Source organism: Syngnathus leptorhynchus, chromosome 22 (genome assembly GCF_054491065.1).
Source record: "Syngnathus leptorhynchus isolate UIUO chromosome 22, UIUO_Slep, whole genome shotgun sequence".
Lineage (NCBI taxonomy): Eukaryota > Metazoa > Chordata > Actinopteri > Syngnathiformes > Syngnathidae > Syngnathus > Syngnathus leptorhynchus.
The window spans coordinates 2091405-2112306 of NC_141216.1; the positions used below are offsets into that span (position 1 = coordinate 2091405).

Consider the following 20902-nt stretch of genomic DNA (forward strand, 5'->3'; position numbering starts at 1 on the left):
TGTCTTTAGTGATTTTTTTTTTTTTTGGCGTGTGGGGCGAGGAGTCACTATGTGTCACGTTGAAGTCACAGATTGAGAGCACACTCTCCATTTCAAAGAGCAGGTGTTGAGAATGGGGCAGAAATCAACATTCAAGCCATTTCAGCTTGTTTTTATGTTTCATTTACAAATGTATTTCATTTTTTGTGTGTTTTTATGAGTGAACTCTCCAAAATGTATGCCTTTGACCTCCACAGAGTTGACCCCATCCTATTACCAAGGCAGACTTTTCTGTTTTACAAAGGTCTTTATTATTTAGCGCCCTCTAGTGGACAAGCCGGCCCACTGCACCCACCATTCATTTGAATGGAGGGCACCAAACGATGGCTTGCCCCCCTTGCCTTCTATTGTCTCTCTCTCACTCTCTCTTTTTAAACATAAACTCAAAATTTAATTTATGTAAAGTTAGGGAGTAATTTTGTGCCCCAAATTGAACAAATGTGTCGAAAAAAAGACGATCAATAAGGTTTTCTTTTTTTGGAAAAAAGTCTTTATACTGTACATCTTCAGACAATTTTGTCACTTGCGCACACACACGCACACACACATGCACACTTGTGCTATTCACCATCTTTGATTAATCTCTGCAGCTTTCATAATTTAAAATAATTTAAATTGAAAAAATAAAATGGGCACTTGAAGAGGAGGAGGATGATGATGATGACGTGAATGTTTACTGAGCTCAAACGTGAGGTGTGTGCGTGACTGTGAAGTTGGGTGATTTTTTTTTTAGGCTGATTCTGATGTTTGATAGAATTAAAATTCAGATAATTGTTTGATTGACCAGTTAAATTTAAACCATGCAATATAATAGCTTATTTTTCTGTCCCTTCATGTTTACAGTGAACCCCCACATAATTTGCTGCTTTTGTGCCCAGGGTAAAGCTGTTATCTAATATCAAAGTAGTGCTTTGGTGCCAAGCAACAATGTTGCGTGGGGGGAAGGAGCATTAGATGTAGGCTGCGGCCTTGTCTGGTCGGGAAAAAGTGCATTGCTGCCATCTTGTGGCATCATATACAATCCTTTTGGGGCAGTTGTCAAATGTAGATTTTCGCTATAGAGCGGCGGTTTGCCGTGTAGGTCAGGGGTCAGGGTTGGGAGTCCCAGACGAAGGCGTCGTCGTGCAAGACTTGCGCCAGCTTGCGGTTGAAGGGGGCGTAGAAGTGGCGAAGGACGTGTTGTGTAGCGGGCAGCATGGGGCCCAGGTTCTTGTCAGCCGGCCTCCTGCTGTTGGAGGCGGGGCTTTTGTTCAGCTCAGACTCCATTGACTGACTCAGGGGCCCTGTTGAAGCAAAAATGGTTCATTGTTAATATGACTCTTTGCTTTCAGAAAGTATAAGCCTGCTTTTGTGCACGTTTCCAAACAATGAAATGCGGTTACAACGTGACGTGCAGCTCGAGCGGCTCATTCATGTTTCGTGCGCTTCATTGATCTTGCAGGCTCACCAAGGCCGAGGAAGCGGAAGACGTTGTGCATGGTCAACTTCCTGTTGGAGGCGTGGTCCTCCAACCTGAGCACCAGGATCTGCTCACGGCTGAAGACGCTCAGCCAGTCCAGCAGGTAGACCACGTAGAGCCCCACCTGTAGTCGCACCTGCACACGGCAAACAAAAACAATAAAATTTGCTAAATCGGATTTTTTTTTCTACCGCTTTTAATGTTTCATGACAACTATTTTCATTTTTTTCATTCATCGTTTTTGCTTTATATGCTCCCTATTGGCCAGGTCTGACTACTCCATTAGAGGTGTGCACCCCTTGCAGGTGTCAAAAGCTTAAAAGCAAAATGGCCGCCTCAAATTGAGGTGTGTGGTTTGAGTTAAAAGAATGGAAGCAGTCCTAACAACTCGGTAAGGTTTTTGGACATTCTTTCTTATTTTCAAGCTTGAAAGTAAAGATGAGAGAGAGAGTTTATGTATTTTCAATCATTCCCTCCCTCCCATCCAGCATCCATAAGCCGTTTGTAGACCTCCACGCCGAAACAAACCAACAAATGGTGAGTTCAATGCTTATTCATCTATCTGTTTGTGAGATAATTGAGGGTTAGAAATGAGCAAGATGTCCTTTTTTGGAATAGTTGATTTTAGCTTGTAGCTGACCAAGTGTCATCGTTTGGCCCGGGAACTTTTCTCGCTGTCTGTGAGGACAGCTGTAATGCATTTTCCGTGCTCCGGCAGGCGTGAGGCCATATTAGCGAATGCGCAATTAGGCCATTGGCGGAGGGTTGTGAGTCCGTAATAAGACAGTCTGCTCTGGGGGCACTGGGACAGGGGCAGGAATTGAGACTCTGGAATGTGGCTAGAGCAGCACTCACGGGCATAGCGTTGTTGACGCTAGTGTTGTAGACACAGGAGCGAAGCGTGTAGTCGGCCAGGCAGCCGTCCAACAGCTGCAGGGACTCGGACACCTTCTCGTGGAAGTCCTCGGCCGACTTGTTGGCGATGCCGAAGTACAAGTAGTCCGAGTAGAGCCTGAAGAGAAGACGACAAATACGTAGCTAGAGAATATCTTCAAAATGGATGATTTTATGAAAACGTTGCCGGCGTACCTTTCCACCGGGTCCCTGAGCATGATGATGAAGCGGGCGTCGGGCTGCAGGGCGTGCACAAAGTCTTGGATGAGGAAGGGCGGCTCCCCCCCGGTGGTGGCGTTGTCGTAGAAGTAGACCCAAGCGTTGTTGTCCCACATGGTGGACGCGCTGGCTTCGCCTGCCAAGCGCAGCGGACACACGGCAATTTTGAAAACATAGGTCCACATTTTCAAACTTTTGTAGACATTCAAAAGAATAACAAGGCAGATAAAGTTCGAGTATGCACAGAAAGAATAGTACGAAGAAAGTACGGCCCCCCAAAAATGACTCGAAATCTGATTTATCCCACCGGCGGGCGGGCTGGTGGGGTCCAATTATCCAAAGTCAGAGGCCGGCTCATGTGGTTGCACATGAAAGGTTGAAGGCGGCCATGCGGCAAAGTGGCTTTCCAGAAGGGCGTCACTCTGGCCCAAGACTCTCTCTCTGGCACGGTGTGTGAATACTGATCAGCAGATTTAGCGCCTTACCCGGGATTATTTATTTAAAGCGAGAAACAAAACAGACAAGCCAACTAAGCTGCGCTCAATAGTTGCGACGTGATCTTTTTCAGCTCGGATTAGACGGGACGGTCGAGTATTTGACCTTACCGATGATGACGTTGGGGCGACTCGGCGTTTCGCTGTCGTTGGCCGCCGGGCTGCCTTGGATGAGGTGAGCGGCCTGGTCGAACAAGTCTAGGTAGTCCTCCACCGGGTAGCGGTCGTGGAAGCCCTCGCTCAGACGGATGATCCCTTCAGGGAGAAAAAAAAAAAAAAGATATTTAGTTGCAATAAAATTAGATCGGAGTCAAGTCATGTGACTCGAATCTCCCACTTCTGGGCCTAAAGCAGCCGGGAGCGTCGTTTGTAAGCGTATATTTATTTGTGTGGCATGCAAGGGAGTGATTGTCATAAAAAAAAAATCTTATCTTACACTACTAATTATCTCTGGTTTTAAATGTAGGCTTCTTTAACGAGTCCTTCACTAAAGCGGCGTTACGAGCATCTGGCGAACTCACCAAACCTCTTGCGGGTCCACCAGTGCGGCTCTTTGAAGGTGGAGAACTTGACGTCGGGGTGCAGCCGCAGGCGATCGTAAAGATCCGTGGTACCGCACTTTGGCTGTCCGATGATGTAGAAATACGGCAGGCAGCGGATGCGATAAAGTTTCCCGTCGCGACTCGACAGGTGTTTTTGAAAAGTGCTCCTCAAGCGCTGGAAGACGGTGCGGAAGCTGCGTGCGTAGCGCGCGTATAAATTGGAGCGGTACGGGTCCGAGGTGACGTTGCCGGCGTACTCCTCGTACCAGCAAGGGTTGCGCAAACCTGCCAGGAATTGCCGGGGGATGACTGAAAACATCTGAAATGAAAAACAAAGTCAAATAGATCAAGCCAATCGATATCCGGATAATCGATATTTAGTTTGAGTATTTTCGAGATCGGAATGCGAGGCAACTCTCCTCATTTCAGATTGTCACACCATCAAAAGCCCGAGAAAGCTCCTTCAAACGCAATTAACGGCTAGATACGTCAGGCGCGGGATATCGATCGTCCCTCCCGCGTGGCGGCCGCGCTCCTTTTCATTAGCGCGTCGGACGAGAAATGAGTTATGTCGCAAACAGCCCGGGCTCAGGTCGTTATCGTTCGAATTAACGGCCAATCTAAGACGCGGACGAGGCGGGGTGCGCTGGCAGCCCCGACGGAAGACCTGGAATGACTTTGAGATTTTCTTTTTCGGTCTCTCAATTAAATTGATCAGCGTGACAAACAACAACATTACAATCCCAGATGGACTTGACGTTGTTGCTCACGTACGTGTCGCTCACTGCGAAGTAGAGCCTCGAGCTCCGGCGGCCGTCTGTCAACGCGGAACTCCACTTTGGACTCGATGGACTTGACCACCAGCTGAAGGTGCGCGTAGTCCTTGACCAAAGACAGGTTGAAAGGCGAGAAGACTCCCGGGGTGTTGACCAAGTGGTGATAAGGCGACGGCGTGAGCAAAAGGTCCTTCCTGTCCCCCGTTAGGACGTACGAGGCCATGATGACAAAAGTGACGGCCACGCCGAGAAGCACTCCGCACAGGCGGACTTTGCGGAAGTAGCCGGGCGAGCCCCGTCTCCTCGGGAGCTCCGGCCTCACCTGCAGGACGGCGAACAGGTTCATGGGAGCCTGGTCCACCTGTAGGAGCAGCGGTCTCTTGCCGTAGTCGTCCCCCCCTGAGTCCAAGAGGGTGTACTTGTAGTCCATGTGGGTCATAGTCCGTTCCGTGACTGCTGGAGTCCAGAGTTTGGAGGAGGTTGGGTAACTGTCCATGCGGAGGCCACCTCATCCGCTGACGCCTCCCTGAGCGAGATAGATTGCAGCTTTGATTCATGTTTTGAATGTTTGAATGTTAACCGCACTCGGTGTGAGACAAAACCGGGAAGTTGCAGCGTTTCTGCCGGCGTAGCAAATTTGACAGTCATGATTCACTTGCATATGACACTTGTAGATGTCACATGATGCTCGGCAACATTTGGAAGTCACTGACGTAGGCCTTGCAACATATTGGAAAAATTCTGTCACTCTTTTTGGCCATTTCTAACACAAAGTCACCATTGAAGTGTTTGAAGGGATTGCTTTCCAACCGCCCCCCCCTCACCCTCCGCTGCTGCATGGAATGGCAATATGGAAGCAGCGATAAGGACATGCGGGGATGGACTCCAAGGGGCGGCGGGCTTTGGTCCGACATCCAATCCAACAAAGCCAGTGTGGCTTGGCCGAGAGACGATTTCATCAGAAAATCCTATTTCTCACGCGAATCAAGAGTCAGGGATTTTTTTTCCCCTCTAGATCACGGAGGTCAGCGAACGCAACACGGTTTTAAGTCACTTGTGCAGACGTGATGGTGTGAGGTTGTGCCGCTACACGTGCGCTGGTGCATCAGGCGATAAACAAGTGCTGTGGAGGTGACTCATCACCCCCCCCTCCCTCCCTCCCTGCCGCCCCCACAGACAGGTGCACCCCCATTCCCCTTATCTGTGGAGCCGATAAGAGGACGCCTCATCCTCGCTTAGGCGGTGTCATTTACCTCGCCATCTTGGCACATCAACACAGGCGGGGGAATAACAAGTAGGAACCCGCCCCTCCCCGGCTTGCCGAAGAAGCTTTTTATCGATGAAAAAAGCCCAGAACAGCTGTGACTAGTCAGATAGGAACTTGTTTTTTTGTTTGAAAGACCCCCCCCAAAAGAAAACATCATTCCGAGCCAGAAAAATACTCGTAGAATATGGAGGCCCACCTGGCACTCGAACGGTACCGTGCAATTGAAAAGGCCATCAAATTTGTGCAGTCGAGTTCTGGATCCGTTAACAATACTCAATTTGTGAGTGATGAGTGTAAACGGTGCGTCTTAAGTGTGTCAACAAAAGAAATCAATTTCCACTAAGGCGTTAAATGAAGTGAGAGCAAAGCTGACAGTCGAGCGTGAAATGAATCCGACGCTACGAGAGAAAAACACTCGGCGAGCGCGTTTCCTCTTCAGCCCCGCCAAGATCCGACCACGTGCGCGAGATGCTACACGCACGAGACGCCGCGTATGGCGAGTCGTTGGATTCAAATATTAGAGAATTAAAATAGGAGTCAAATTGGAAACACAACGTCAAATACAGTGGATGTCAAAAGTCTACACACCCCCCTGTCCTATTTTTGCAATTACAAAAAAATCTGGAGATTGTTGACACATACACTAATACTCGCCAGAAATTCCTGCGGCAATGTTGGCTTCTTGGCATTGAAACAGGGGTGTGTAGACTTTTTATATCCACTGCTCAAGTGGCTTTTCCGTTCCGCATCAGGCTCCCACTTATCTTTTATTCATCCTTTCATCTCGCTCGAGGCCGACGCTAGAGGGCCAACGGGGATCTTTAGCAGCGTAAACAATCGCGGAAGCTAAAAGGGAAGAAAAAAAAAATGTTTTTTTTTCTTTTTTTGCAATTTTCCCAGCTGTTCCGCTCCGTGAAGAAATACAACAGACACGCACACACTTTGTGTTTACAGCCTTGTCATAATTAGGAGTCTGCCGCTGCACAATTTCTTAAAGGGCAAGCGAGCACGCTGATCACTTGCTGGAAAATCAAGAATCAATTCATGAGGGGGGAAAAAAAAAAAAACACACAATGCATGTGCGTGTGTGTGTGTGGGGGGGTGTGCTCTCGGGTAATGCCCCCCCCCTTTCCAAAACAGACGGCGACTTATCACGCGACTTGTGAATGTAATATTGAGCTCAATTTGACAGAACTCCAGCTGCGTCAAAGTTTGGTGTGGCGTGAGGCATCGATGGTGCGCGCTGAAAGGAGGTCGTTATGCGAGCGAGGCGCCCGCAAAACTTTTCCACCCCGGTTCCGTATCATCAGGCGTGCGAAACGAGCGGAAGCGGCTTTCTCGCTGCAAAAAGCGCGCGACTCTACCGCGCGCGTGTGGAGATGACGCTCTGCACGAAAACGTACCATGTGTTGCCGGCAGCCGCTCACGCCGCCGGGATGCGGCAACTTGTCGCCCGGCCGCGGCTTTCCATTCCCACGTGGAATTTGCGATGAAATCCAATGCGACGGGATTGTGTGAAAACATACGCCGAGTCGGAGCCGATCTGTCGTCTTGTCTCGCTTCCTTGCTGCCTGCTTGCGATGTGAACACTGACAAGCTTTGCCGTTTCTCTCTCTCTCTCTGCCTCCCTTCTGATGGGAGGGGGAGGGAGGGAGCGAGCGGGAGGTCTGGGGGCAAGCAGGGGCAAACCTCCCCCCTCCTCCCACCCTCCATCCATAGGCGAGCCAGCCATCCGTCCCACACGTCATCCTATTACATACCTTTTCCATTATGCGCACACACATTTGAATGCGAAAAATTAGTCAATGAACGGAAAACACTTTTACAAGTGACGGAAAAACGAGTCGGCCATATTAAGTGTTTTCACTCGCACACCTTACGGAAACACTTGCATTCGACTTAGACACACTCACACACGACTGAAACGATCTTATTCCAACTCTAACATTCATATCAACATTTACGTTTATTCCGTTATGTATGTATTCACCAAAACGCCAATGTTTACCTCCAATTTCAATTTTCATGCCTTTTCTTTTCCTCCCATCACGCTGGGATTGTTGTGATGTTGAGAATCGATGGAGTGTGTGTGTGTGCGTGGGGGGGGTTGTTATGCGGGGGGTGACAACGCGGGGGAGGAGGAGGGGGGGAGTCGCCACAACCACCAGCTGCAGCCCAGTGGCTGCTTATTCACTCCCAGTCATGCAGACGCGCTTTTGGAGGCCCCACGAGCGATTATATGATAGCCAGCGCGTCCACAAAGATGTCGTGCGCAACGTATCTGCATGCATCGCTCAGTGCACTCCGTCAGGTGATTTATTGGAGGAGCAGGCCCGGCCAGCCGGGTGCGTGCGTGCGCGTGTGTGTGCCATTTGGACGACACATCCATCAATGCTGCTCGTGGGAATTTTCCGGGATTTCATTAAAAAAACAACAACAACAACAACAACAAAAACGACTGCATTTGGAGATTAAATGAGATTTAAAGATACAATACAAATGCACCCCCCCCCCCCCCCAAAAAAAAACTGGATGAATAAATTAATAAATACATTCAATTTAAATAGAGCATTTGAGAAAAAGCCAACTGAAATGAACATATTCAGCTCGGAGCGTGCATTTGTGTTTTAATAAGGACTCGCTGCCGCACGCATTTCAAATAAGCGTCAGCTTGTGTTCGTCTTCTTTATATGATTATTATTGCAGCCACTTATTGCAAGAAGCCGGCAGACTCCTCAGGGGGTCTGGCTTCCTCACGCTCACTCACTGTATAGATTTTTTCCCACAATTTCATTCTGTGGCTCTATGATGATTTTGTCAAGTTTTATAAAAAAAAAAACAAAAAAAAAAACGTGATGGTTTTTGAGGGAATTTCAAGCTTGGAGTGATTCAACCTCAATCCTCTTTATTTTGTCGTCACTGTTTTGTTGCTATGTCTGGTTTTGGCACCCCGGGGGGTTTCGGCCCCGGGTGGGGGGTAGTCTGGTGGGTCGACTCGATCTTGACTCAGCGTTTTGCTTCCGAGGAGAGAGTGTGTGAAGGCCGCGCAGTCATGACGACATCTTGACCCTGATCCCAGGCGAACTCGCAGTTGTTCGCTTCTATTAAAAGCGCGGCGAGTCATTTCACACATCCCATTGCATTTAATAAAAGCGGAAAACGCAAGAATGCTATACGATGCTATGCTATGGTTAGCTTTCATTTGCTATGCTCACTTACAGTGTAACTGGTTAAAGCTAAGTTGTGTTAGCATAGCGCTGTTTTGACAGTGTGACTGTACTAATGAAGGTCATGTTCCAGGGCCGTACAATAGAAGCAGTGTTTCAATCCTGACATGGGCGGGAGGGGGGGGGGGGAGAAGCCCCCCCCGTCCCACAGCTCACTGGAAGGGGTCACCCGCCGAGCTATTTTAAGGCCCAACTATAAATATAGGAAACGTTCGTCGATGCGGGACGTAACACTCGACGATCTGTTATTCAGGAATTTGCGAAGACGAGAAAAAAAAATAAAAAAATCGGGAGCTCGTCACCGAGGTGCCGGAGAGCCGAGTGGAAAAGCAAACGTCTCGGACGGAGGGGGGAAAATGGAGGCGGGAGGGCCAGCCAATTCTGTATAACATACTTGACATATTGTAACATTCTGCTGCTAAAATTCCACCCTTAAATCCTGTCGAAAGACGGAAATCGAACAACGATTTTGCAAAATTAGTCTTGCAAATATGGAGCAATGGAAAGGCCACATCGCTATATATATATATATATATATACATATATAAACGTCATTATGTTTTACACGTTTGTTTTGAGCACTTCGGTATCCCGTTAAGCGTGGCAGCTTACGACTTGCGTCGTTCAATCATTGGCAAACATTCCCAAAAATAGAATGTGAAGAAAAAAAAAAAGAAAAAACACCCATGGGGTTATCCACAATTAGTAATGCATCCTCATGAATATTAATGAGCGTCTTTATCAGCCACGCGCAGATGACTACCTCGGGCTCTTTTGAAGGCACACCGAGGCCTCCTTTATCGCTTCAAACTCACTATTTTCATCTCACGCAATCGTAAACAAGCGGAGGTGTTAAAAAAAAAAAAAAAAAGCACGTTGTGTAAGATGCTGTCAATGTGAAAACGAAGTGATCCTTGCTAGCTTTCATTCTGGGCCCCCCTTTTTATTGGAATGTTATTATTTGTAGAATAAAATCTTTCTTTCTTCTACCACTCAAATCCAAATGCCGCTTTCCTTCCGACCTTCCCTCCTGTCAGTTAATTAAAATAAGTGTACATCTCCTGGAGATGCAATTGGGACGTTAGCCCATTTCTTTCTTCTCACTGTCGAGTGGCCTTTTCTCTCCTCGTGTTCCCGTGAGACAAAAAGAAAAAGTTTGTCGCTCAAAGTTTCTGGAGCTATCCAAATAACTGCGAGACGGCCATGTTGGCAATAACCAGTCAATTTCATCCCCCCCCACGCACAATTTTATTTTTTTTCATCCCTTGTAAAGACGGCAAGAACCCAAAAGTGACGCTTGAGGCGACTAAAAAGCTGAGAACAGAGCGGACTTTCATTAAAAGGCCACTATTGAAGCTATAAATCTGCAGCGTTATGAAAATGCAAGCGCCGAATGTGCTGTCATTGGAGATGTTTCCACCAGAGGATTACAATTATTATTTCGCTTTTCTTCACCCTCAGTGCTTTTTATTGACTCGACAAAAGCGCCCTGGCCACAAATTGCCGCTTTACTGCCGTCACAATTTTTCAGTCAATATGTTCAATCAAATTGGATATATCCCCCCCCAAAAAAAGGCAGGCCGGGCTTTGTATTTGAACTCGGCTGTACGAGGGGCATACTAATCGAGAGCAGGTCCAGCTGCTCGCCTCGCTCGGCCGAGTATGCTTGATTGTGAAACATCACACGGCGTCGCTCTCGCTCTGGCACGTAGAGGAGAAGCGAGGTGGCTCACCGCCGTGTCATCGTCCTGCAGGCTCCCCTCCCGTCTCCTCTCGTAGCTGAGTGCTTGCTTATTACTCAAGCTGGCGGCGGCGGCGGCTTCGCCGGTGTCGCTGAACTCGCCGTGCAGCCGGAGCCGTTCCATGCATACAGATGCGCCTCTCCGCTTGTAGTACGAGTAATGAGCGCGATCTGTGCTCCAGACACTTCTGGCCTTCCTTCCTTCCGTCCGTCCGTCTGTCTGCGGCTTCTCCGAATAGCCACAGGCACATTTTACGGTGAAATGTACCCGTTTTTTTTTTTTTTTTTTTTTTACAGTAGTTTGGGCATTTACGCTCGCCACACGAGAGCCTCGAGAGTCGCTCGCTCGTAACCGACGGACCGGGAAGCCAAACTGGCGTTTCGAGGGCCAAAAAGTTATATTAGGAGGTGTGGCGTACCAGCTGGAACGCTTGAACAACAGGATTTGGTTTTATGGCTGCAGCTATGATTAAAGGGAAACAAGTCAAACATTTCCCTGACAATAATGTTGTCTGTGGCAACATGAATGAAGTGGAAAAAGCCAGCCGGGACGAGAAGTTAGCCCCAAATAAATAACATCACAGAGGGACGGATGGACTCAGGGGGGGTCACCAAAGTGTCCTCGGTACTAAACCAGTGGACATAGTGCCAAAGGTGCTAATGGAAAGAAAAGCTCCCGGGAGGAGACGAGGGCTCCTAATAGCCGTGCACGCTCGGGCCTCATCCATACAGAGTGCAGCTATTCCCCACTGGCAACTCACACGGGAAAAAAAAATGGCCCATGCGCAATTCTATTTCAAGATGAAGTGTCATTTATCAGCGCACTCCCAAGTCGTAAACTTAATGCAGAAGCGAGCTACATTAATATCATTTATCAGTGGTAGCGGGAGAAAACCTATTACTCATAATTCCCCCAAGTCGACGTTTCTTGGCTGGCTGTAGGGCGCGCTTAAAATGTTTTTAGGAATTGAATTTAGAGCAACAAAAGCGTTTGGCCATTTTGTAATATTTAGCGCAAAATGGAACAGTACCACAAGGAAGTTATTAGCCATGAAAAAACATTTCACTCGTCGACGTCGGCCCACCTGTCACCGCCCTGCCAAAAATCGAAGCTCGTTTACGAAAAGGGGCTCGGGCGGCGACGCACGGCCGAGCCTGGAGGGGCCTCGCTCGCGTTGTCACCTGGCGACAAAAGACCGCTCGCTGCTGCCAACCTGGAATTCCGCTCATATTTCACAAGCAAACTCGGAGGCCTCGCTCGGCTGGCTGCCATACGGAATAATGAGCTGTCCTGTGAGAGCGCGAGCGGTCTGATTGAAGACACTGACTGGGCGCCGTTGTCCTCTTCAAAACGACAACTGCGGATCGTCTTAGGATCATACGGTTATGAGGCCAACTTTTAGATTTTACTCATAGGAAGTTGCAACATAATTGCTAAGAATGCAAACTGAAGATTGACTCATAACATTAAACTAGTCTTAAACTGTGATAAAATGTTAAAAATATCTTTTACTTTTCACTAGTACAAGAAATGAGCCACACTATTCTAATGTACTCGATGCACCTGTAATGTTTAGTTCACACGTTGCCGTTTTTGCAATTGAGTGAGGTCACTACCCCACCTAGTGGCAGTCTTGGTCATTGCAGAATTGCCAAACGTTCTATTGTCATTTTCGTTTCCTGTTAGTTAAAGATGCTATACAATTCACTTCACACCATTGTTGACTGCAATAATTTATTGGAATAATTTCAAGATTTCTCAAAAAAGAAAATATGCTGGAACCTTGAGCGACAAAGAGACAGTAACAGTGGTTACGTGATGCTCTGCTATCGTAACAGTGGCCATCCACATGGATGCATTCACTATAAAAAACATCAACACCAAAAAACGTTCAAATCTGATCCTTGAAATCCTTCTGATAAGTCACATACAATGTAACTAAACAAAATTCTATCGTCAAACCTTCAAGTTTCCGTTCCGTTGGATCTTTGAAGGAGCTTTTCTTTGAACCAGTAACATCGTAAGGTGACACGCATAAACATTCCCGGTCCCGCTCTTGGCTATCGTTAAAGTTTTTGTAGGTTTTGATAAGCTCTCTATTTGATTAATTCTGCATAATTGCAGTGCAACATTCCCAAACAAGTCATACTTGTTTACAGCTTGGGGCTTAAGTCCTTGTTTGTTTCGACAAAGGTAGCCATTTTATCTGTAACACTTGTAACGCTTGTAACTAGTTCCTTGAGTCAAGTGAAACGGAGCAAAAAACAGATGAGTGACATGTATCGTACTTTTTAGAGCGCGGCGACGGTTCTGTAGATGATGTCGATGCACTCTCTTAACTGGGGCTCGTTGATGGTGAGGGGGGGAGCCAGGCGGATGATGTCGCCGTGGGTGGGCTTGGCCAGCAGGCCGTTGTCGCGGAGGCGCAGGCACACCTTCCACGCGTCGTAGTCTGAGCGGGGAACGACACATGGCCCGTCAGCGTCCCCCGTTGGGACAAACGCGGCTAAACGGCGCGGCTACCTTTGGTCTCTTTGATGACCACGGCGTTGAGCAGGCCCTTGCCTCGCACCGTGCTCACGATGTCGGACGGCAGCTTCCTCAGCTCCGAGCGCAGCAGCCGTCCCATCTGCTCTGCGTTCTCCGCTAGCTTCTCCTCCTCCATCACCTGCAAAAAAAGTGTTAGTTGGGGGCGGGGGGGTTCATTTCTTTTGTTGTATCAGATAAATGATGTAACTCTGACCTCAAGGGCAGCAATGGCAACCCGACATGCGATGGGGTTCCCTCCGTACGTGGAGCCGTGCTCCCCGGGCTTGATGGTCAACATGACCTGGTTGTCGCACAGCACGGCCGACACCTGACGCGTACGCAATTGTTAGGCCTTGCAGAAAAGATAACATTTTGTAAGTTAGAAAAAAATAAGACTTACTGGGTAAACCCCTCCCGAGAGCGCTTTCCCCAGGATGACAATATCTGGCCGCACTTGCTCATGGTCAACGGCCAGACGCCGCCCGGTTCGCGCCAAACCCGTTTGCACCTCGTCGGCGATCCACAGAACCTGAAACACATTTTGAAATCAAGTTTTTAAAAATCAAGTTTGACAATCTTTGGGCTAGCACGAGGCTAAAACGGCATCCTCACGTTGCGCTGCGTGCACAGCTCCCTGACTTTGGTCAAGTAGCCGTCGTCGGGCACTACCACGCCCGCCTCGCCCTGGATTGGCTCCACCATGAAGGCGGCGACGTGCGGGTCTTCGAGGGCTTTCTGCAACAGACGTGCCAGACCAAAACATGGTCAAGCCTATTTTCGGTTTACACGGAGAAAATAAGCAGTTGCACTTCTGGTGCAAAAAAAAAAAAACCATCATCTTCGGTACAAAACAATCCAGTTAAACCTCAGTTGACTCTCTTATTTTGTTTGCTAGAATCCAAAACCAAACCTCAAGTGCGGGAATGTCGTTAAACGGCACAAGCTCAAATCCGGGCATGAAGGGGCCAAAGCCTTCGTAGCTGCTGGGGTCGGTGGAGCTGGAGATGGCTGCCAGCGTGCGGCCCCAGAAGTTACCATCTGGTACACAAAGAAGGTTGTTTTTTTTTTTTTTTTTTGCTATATGTGCTTATTGCAAATTGACTTCATCACTACGATTTGAAGTTTTCACTGACCAGCAAAAACAATCTTGGCTTTATTCTTGGGCACGCCCTTCACATTGTAGGCCCACTTTCGAGCCAGCTTGCAGGCTGTCTCGCCTCCTTCCACACCTTTGACAAAGATGGCCGTCAGTGTCTCTCACGTGCTCCCAAACGGACGCTCGTGCTTTTCCTTACCGGTGTTCATGGGCAAGACCTTGTCGTAGCCAAACATGGCGGTGACGTACTCCTCGTAGGCGCCCAGCACGTCGTTGTAGAAGGCTCGGGAGGTCAGCGTGAGCTTGGAAGCTTGGTCGGTGAGGGCGGCGATGATCTTGGGGTGGCAGTGGCCCTGATTGACGGCGCTGTAGGCGCTCAGGAAGTCAAAGTAGCGGCTGCCTTCAACATCCCACACGTAGATTCCTGGATCAGAAGATAGAACAGACACAGTACTTAAGTTGAGTTCCTTGAGTTTTCTTAACGCGCAGTGTGTTAGCTCACCCTCGCCCCTCTCCAGCGCCACAGGGAGGGGATGGTAGTTGTGCGCGCCGTACTTCTCCTCACGAGCGTAGATCTCCTCCGAGGTGAGCGGCTTGCGCGAAGAGGCGGGACGCGCCGCCGAGTGGACGCCACGGTGCGGCACAGAGCTCCTCAGGCTGCGGCTGAGCTGGATAATCAGTGACTTCATGCCGGTGTGCGTACGTCTAAGGCAACAAGGTGGAAAAAAACAATGTGAGCCAGTCAAGACATCAAGGGTAGCTGTGCAGCCCTTTTCAGTCTTCTTAAAGTCTTTCAAGCACAGTCAACATTGTATGCTTTGTGAAGCGTAGTTAAAAGGCAGTGACCACCACTTAGCTCCGCTACTGGGGAAAGAGGCCAACCCCTTGCAAAGGACAAAATACACCTTGGACACTCACGTTGTTAAACTGTAAACAGTATAGGAGATAAGTGTCCTAACTTTAGCAGTGCAGTTGAGTTTCGCCTCCCCCTGAAAGATGATAGGCTTTAAGAACCAGCCTCCAAACACACCCCTACACGGACGTCAGAGCACAGAGCTAAAAAAAAACAAAAACACTATTTGGCTGATTTATGCAATGTAATGTCATTTATGATCAAAATCATCACATCCACAGTGGAAACACATTCACGTGGTATTCCACGGTTTTAGCTAGGTAGCTAAGATAATCTTAGCTGTCAAGTGCATAAGGCAGAGGAAGAGAACAAAGCCAGTACCAGAACGAGGTGGAATGTAGTTAAGGAGCGTCTTGGGAGATGTCGTGTGTCTGCTTGTCTGCTGGGTTTATTCGATGTTGGTCGGTAACGGTCGGATCAAAACGCCTGGCAGGCACGGAAATATACTAAGCGTGACGTCACAGGAAACGCCCCCATGTTCTTCTTCTTCTTCGTTGGGGTTTAACGGCAGCTTGCATCCTATTAGTTGCATTGCCGCCCCTACTTTTTTTTTTTTTTTTTCTTTTTTCTTTTTTTTTTTCCCTCACATTACAACTCTAAATTCTCCTCACCAGACCAGTGCTTTTTAAAAACTCAAAAAACCAGCGCCTACCCCTCCCACTTGACCCTACTTCCAGAATGGTTTTCACTGATACTCCCTCAAGCCCTTCTGTCCGCAGCTTCTCCACCAACACAACCCTTTGCCCATAATATTTCCTACAGGAAAGCAGCGCATGTTGCACCGTCTCCTCCTCCTGACACTCAGGGCACAGCCCATCCCGGTGCTTCCCCAGAAGGTGGAGAGTGCTGTTAAGAAAAGTATGACCAATCCGCAGTCTGGCAATAATGACTTCATCCTTCCTTTTCCACCCTCCTCTCCCACACTCATGAACTGACTCAGCCACTCTACTACACACTGAGAACAGGTGCCTCCCTCTGCTCTCCTGCTCCCACCTCTGTTGCCACTGCAGCATCACTTCCCTCCACACGATACTCTTTCCCTCAGACTTAGACAGTGCTATGTTGATCTCCACCCGCTCTTTTTTCACTGCCTCCTTTGCCAGTTTGTCTGCCCTCTCATTCGCCAGGATACCCACATGTGCTGGAACCCACATCAGTGCTACCTTAACCCCCCTCGCTGCGACATCCCTAACAGCCAAACGAATTTCCTGAATAAGGTCCTGTCGGCTCAGGGAACTGCCCCTCCCAATACTTTCAACTGCAGACACAGAGTCACTACACACCAAGAAATTACAGTTTACAAGTTGCTCCGGCCATTGCACTGCCATCAGGATAGCAGCTAATTCCACAGTGAACACACTTAGATTGTCCGATGTTCTCTTACATGACTGCACATTTAATTTATTTATGTAAAATGCTGCCCCTGTAGCCCCAGTTTCCTGATCCTTTGAGCCATCCGTAAAGGCTAGTATATGGTCAGTGTAGTTCTCCACCACCCGGCATTGAAACTCATGCACCAGATTTGCCTCTTTGTCCCTCAACTTGACTTCAAGCAGCTGTAGATCAACCTCTGGGGCCCTCAGCTGCCACAGAGGAGTCACTGGCCACAATACCACTGGGCAGAAATTCATGCCGTAAACAGCCAGCTCTTGCGCCACTGTCTCCCCAGTCCACCCAAAGCTTTCCCCTCTCCCTGCCCCCCTCTCCCAGCTCGCCTGAAATGCCGACTTAACTGGATGGTCATCCCCTTGGCACCTCAGGCTAACCCAGTAATTAGCCTGGAGCTGCTTCCTTCTAAAGCTGAGTGGCATTTCCCCTACCTCCACTTGTAGTGAGCACACTGGAGAAGACCTCACAGCCCCTGTGCACACCCTCAATGCTGCCGCTTGAACCACATCCAGCCTAGCTAACTGGGACTTTGACGCAGACCCATAAACCACACTCCCATACTCTATTCTGGATCTTATCAAGGACACATATATCTGCCTCAAAGACGACTTACTTGCTCCCCACTCTGTTCCAGCCAGACATCTCATTACATTTAAAACTTTCTTAGATTTATCAATCACGTATGTAATGTGGTCCCTCCACGTGATCCGTACATCAAAAAACACTCCCAGAAACTTAAAACACTTCACCTTCTCCAGGCCCTTTCCATACAGCTGCACCTGCATACCCTCCTCAACCTTCCTTCTAGTAAAAAACATACATTTAGTCTTATCTACAGAGAATCTAAAACCCCATTTCCTTCCCCAATTCTCTACCTGCGTTACAGCTTCCTGCACTTTCTTCACAATATGTTTCATATTTTTTCCCCTCTTCCACAAACCCACATCATCTGCAAACAACGACTTGCCTACTCCTGGGTGCAGGTCTGTAAAAACATCATTAATCATCACATTGAACAATAATGGGCTTATCACACTTCCCTGCGGGATCCCATTTTTAACAATGCACCTCCTGGAGATTTCTAGGCCTATCTTAACCTGAATACTTCTGTTACTTAAAAACTCTATTACCCAATTAAACATACTTCCACCCACCCCCAGTAAGTGCAACTTTATCAAAAGACCGTCCACCCACAGCATATCATACGCTTTCTCTACATCTAAAAACACTGCCGCAACCGTCTCTTTCCTTACCTGAGCTGTCCTGATTTCATGCTCCAAGCATACCAGTGAATCAGTAGTACTTCTCCCTTTTCTAAATCCACTCTGACAACTGGCCATCAGTCCTCTTTCCTCCATAAAATGCATCAGTCTCCCATTCACCAGTCTCTCCATTAATTTACCCATACGTGATGTTAAGGCTATAGGCCTATAATTTGCCGGATTGCTCGCATCTTTCCCCGGCTTTCTAATGGGTATAATCACCGCTTCTTTCCATCCTGATGGGATCTTCCCCTCCTCCCAGACTTTATTATACAAGTTCAACAACTTCTGCAATCCCACATCCCTTAAATGCCTTAACATGACATAACAAACCCCATCTTTACCCGGAGCCGAGTTCTTACATTTAGCCAGCGCCCTCCTCAATTCCCCTACTGTGAATGGGACATTATACTTATCCTCCAATAACCCTTTCTTGTGAAAAGCCCCTGCATACACACCTTTAGTTTCCTCCCTGCCCCTACTCTCTTCCTCTGCCAGGTTATTGGGACTATGCACTTTGCTCAGAGTGTTCACCATCATTTCCGCCTTTTCCACATTTGTTATAGCTACCTGGCCCCCATCCAAGAGGATTGGGTAACCCCACTCCCTCCTATTACCTCCCATTTTTCTAATCATCCCCCACACTTCACCTATTGTGGTTGTGCTCCCAATAGAACTACAGTACCCCCTCCAATACGCCCTTTTCGTTTCTCTGATAGTCCTCCTGACCACTGCCTGCAACCTCTTATACTCAATCAGATGTTGGCAATTATGAGTCCTCTTCAGTACTCTCAAAGACCTATTTCTGTTCTTAACTACCTCTCCACACTTATCATTCCACCATGGAACTGCTTTCCTCTTAGTCCTGCCTGTACTTTTGGGTATTGTAGTCTCTGCCGTCAGAAGAATAAACTGCCGCACCTCTAATTCATATTCCTCCACATCACTAGTTTCTCGCCCTGCTCCGAGAAGTGCAGCACTCACTACCCCAAAAGTTTCCCAGTCGGCCTTACTGAACACCCACCTTCCACTCCTATCCTCTATATTCAACGCCACACTAACGTCCATTTTACACAGAATGGGATAGTGATCACTCCCTATGGTCCCTCCTTCATATACCTCCCATTCACACCTCGGCGCCAGTCTACCAGACACTAAAGTAAGATCTAATACGGATTCCTTTCCAGTTCTTACATCTATCCTAGTCTTTCTACCATCGTTAACACACACTAAGTTTCTACCATTCAACATATCTTCGATTACCTGCCCATTATTATCTGTCTTTTCCCCTCCCCATAATGTATTATGAGCGTTAAAATCCCCGCACCATATAACACTATCACCATCCTGTCCCTCTACCTTCTCCAACTCATTCAACTTCAGCTGCTTACTTGGATTATAATAGTTTATTATCCCCACTTTCCTCCTGCCCGCCCAAACTTCCACCACCACATACTCCTGCTCTGTCCCTCGACCCACTACCCTGTACGGCACTCCCTCCCTTACAAATGTTGCACACCCCCCTCCATTACCGTGATCCCTATCCCTCCTGAAGACAACATAGTCACTCAAAACGAAATCCAGGTTAGGTTTTAACCATGTCTCCTGTACACATATAATATCTGGCTTCACACTCCTGTCGTCAATAAATTTCTTAAAATCTTGGCCATTTGCCACCAAACTCCTAGCATTCCATTGCAAGAGTAACAATCAGCAGATTACCCTACACTACCTGCTTCCTGGTTTGGCTGTCCATTCAGCCCCTCCCTTATCTCCTCCCACTTTAATCCTACCAAGCCTAGATGTTGAATAGCAGCCTTCGTGATGATTTGAATCCTCTCAGTCTTGGACTTAACCTCAGCTGTAGCATTAATTACCCCTGCAATAAATATAACCAGCTCCTTCTTCTCTCCCTGTGCCCTGGACTCCTTTTCCCTGCTTGTTTCCTGCCTCTCCTCCTGGCTCCCAGCATTCCCTGAGCCGACCTCCACTCCGACCTTCCCTCCACCATTCCTCTCCGTTCCCCCCACCCGTCTGGCTGCCTCAGCATAGGATACTTTGTCCTTCACCTTTACATTCTGAATCTCCGCCTCCCTTCTCATCACTTCACATCCCCAGTACGCCGCGCTGTGCTTCCCACCACAATTGCAGCATTTCGGACTCACTCCCTCACCACACTCCCCATACTCATGGTCTCCCCCACACTTAGCACATCTATTGACCCCTCGACAGAACTTTGCCACATGCCCAAACTTCTGACACTTAAAACACCTCATTGGCTTCTGCACATATTCTCTCACTCTGTACCTCATGAATCCGAGATACACCTCCTCAGGTATCTCCTTCGAACTGAATAGCACTAGCACAGACTCAGTGACACTCTTCTCAACCCCCCTAGTCAACCGCTGCGCACCCTGCACCACATCACACTTCATCTTGAGGCTCCTCACAATCTCCTTCACATCCATAGACACTGGAATCCCATATATCACACCTTTACTTCCTTCTCCTCCCACCCTCGCCACCTTTTCCACCACACTCTTCCCAACCACCTGCAGCCTTTGAGCTTTTGCAACCTGCTCCTCAGAGGTACACACACGCAACAGATTGCCGTCATTCAACACTTTCGCAAACTCCACCTCTCCAACCTGTTTTCCAATTACTTTGGTCAATTTAACTGGATCCATACCCTTCACTCCACCCTCTCCTTCAAACCTTACTACAACCCTCCATGTCTCCTCTTTCCTCTGCCTTTCTGCAACTTCCCTGAGACGCTTCACTCCCCTACTCCCCACCATTTCCCAACTCCCACTCCCCTCCTCTTCCTTATCCCCCTCATCCATACCCCAACTACCACCTTCCTGTGACCCAGCCATGGCCAGAGAAGAGAATAATAGCAGGCGTAATGTGTTATGGCGCAATTTTTTTTATTTATTTTTTTTTCCCTTTCCCCCTCAGCCCAGCGCCGCCATAACTGGCTCGCTACCTTCGAAATATTCAAATCCTAGGTTCTTTTGGAAGAATTTCCATACAAGTTTTGTGCAGTTCCAAGCA

At 48.2% G+C, this 20902-nt stretch overlaps 2 protein-coding genes across 3 annotated transcripts; both read right to left on the reverse strand.

Annotated features, from left to right (window-relative positions):
* Positions 1 to 416: 416 nt before the first annotated feature.
* On the reverse strand, positions 417 to 7296 carry LOC147039243 (carbohydrate sulfotransferase 15-like). 2 transcript variants are annotated; one of them, XM_085903284.1, is made up of 8 exons: positions 4422 to 5053; positions 3914 to 3966; positions 3627 to 3841; positions 3217 to 3360; positions 2588 to 2747; positions 2354 to 2510; positions 1487 to 1634; positions 417 to 1322 (listed from the first exon to the last, which is right to left on the reverse strand). In XM_085903284.1, exons 1-8 carry the CDS (start codon positions 4917 to 4919, stop codon positions 1129 to 1131), a joined length of 1569 nt encoding a protein of 522 aa, XP_085759410.1. In that variant the 5' UTR covers positions 4920 to 5053; the 3' UTR covers positions 417 to 1128. The 2 variants fall into 2 exon arrangements, with proteins under 2 accessions (XP_085759410.1, XP_085759409.1); XM_085903283.1 differs by adding an exon at positions 7094 to 7296 and having other exon boundaries at positions 418 to 1322; positions 3627 to 3966; positions 4422 to 4949.
* A 5054-nt stretch (positions 7297 to 12350) lies between these two features.
* oat (ornithine aminotransferase) lies at positions 12351 to 15811 on the reverse strand. The gene is made up of 10 exons (XM_085904255.1): positions 15519 to 15811; positions 14787 to 14989; positions 14484 to 14708; positions 14322 to 14417; positions 14099 to 14226; positions 13801 to 13923; positions 13589 to 13717; positions 13403 to 13516; positions 13183 to 13327; positions 12351 to 13111 (listed from the first exon to the last, which is right to left on the reverse strand). The coding sequence occupies exons 2-10, from the start codon at positions 14971 to 14973 to the stop codon at positions 12951 to 12953; spliced, it is 1308 nt and encodes a 435-aa protein (XP_085760381.1). The 5' UTR covers positions 14974 to 14989; positions 15519 to 15811; the 3' UTR covers positions 12351 to 12950.
* Positions 15812 to 20902: the final 5091 nt, after the last annotated feature.

Coding starts and splice junctions, on each gene's coding strand:
- oat (XM_085904255.1), bottom strand. CDS start 14,973: ATGAAGTCACTGATTATCCAGCTCAGCCGCAGCCTGAGGAGCTCTGTG. Junction 13,924..14,098: donor ACGACATTCCCGCACTTGAG/GTTTGGTTTTGG, acceptor CGTCTGTTGCAG/AAAGCCCTCGAAGACCCGCA. Junction 13,517..13,588: donor TCTCGGGAGGGGTTTACCCA/GTAAGTCTTATT, acceptor CGTACGCGTCAG/GTGTCGGCCGTGCTGTGCGA.
- LOC147039243 (XM_085903283.1), bottom strand. CDS start 4,919: ATGGACAGTTACCCAACCTCCTCCAAACTCTGGACTCCAGCAGTCACG. Junction 3,967..4,421: donor TACTTCGCAGTGAGCGACAC/GTACGTGAGCAA, acceptor TTTTCATTTCAG/ATGTTTTCAGTCATCCCCCG. Junction 1,323..1,486: donor CTTCCGCTTCCTCGGCCTTG/GTGAGCCTGCAA, acceptor TTGCTTCAACAG/GGCCCCTGAGTCAGTCAATG.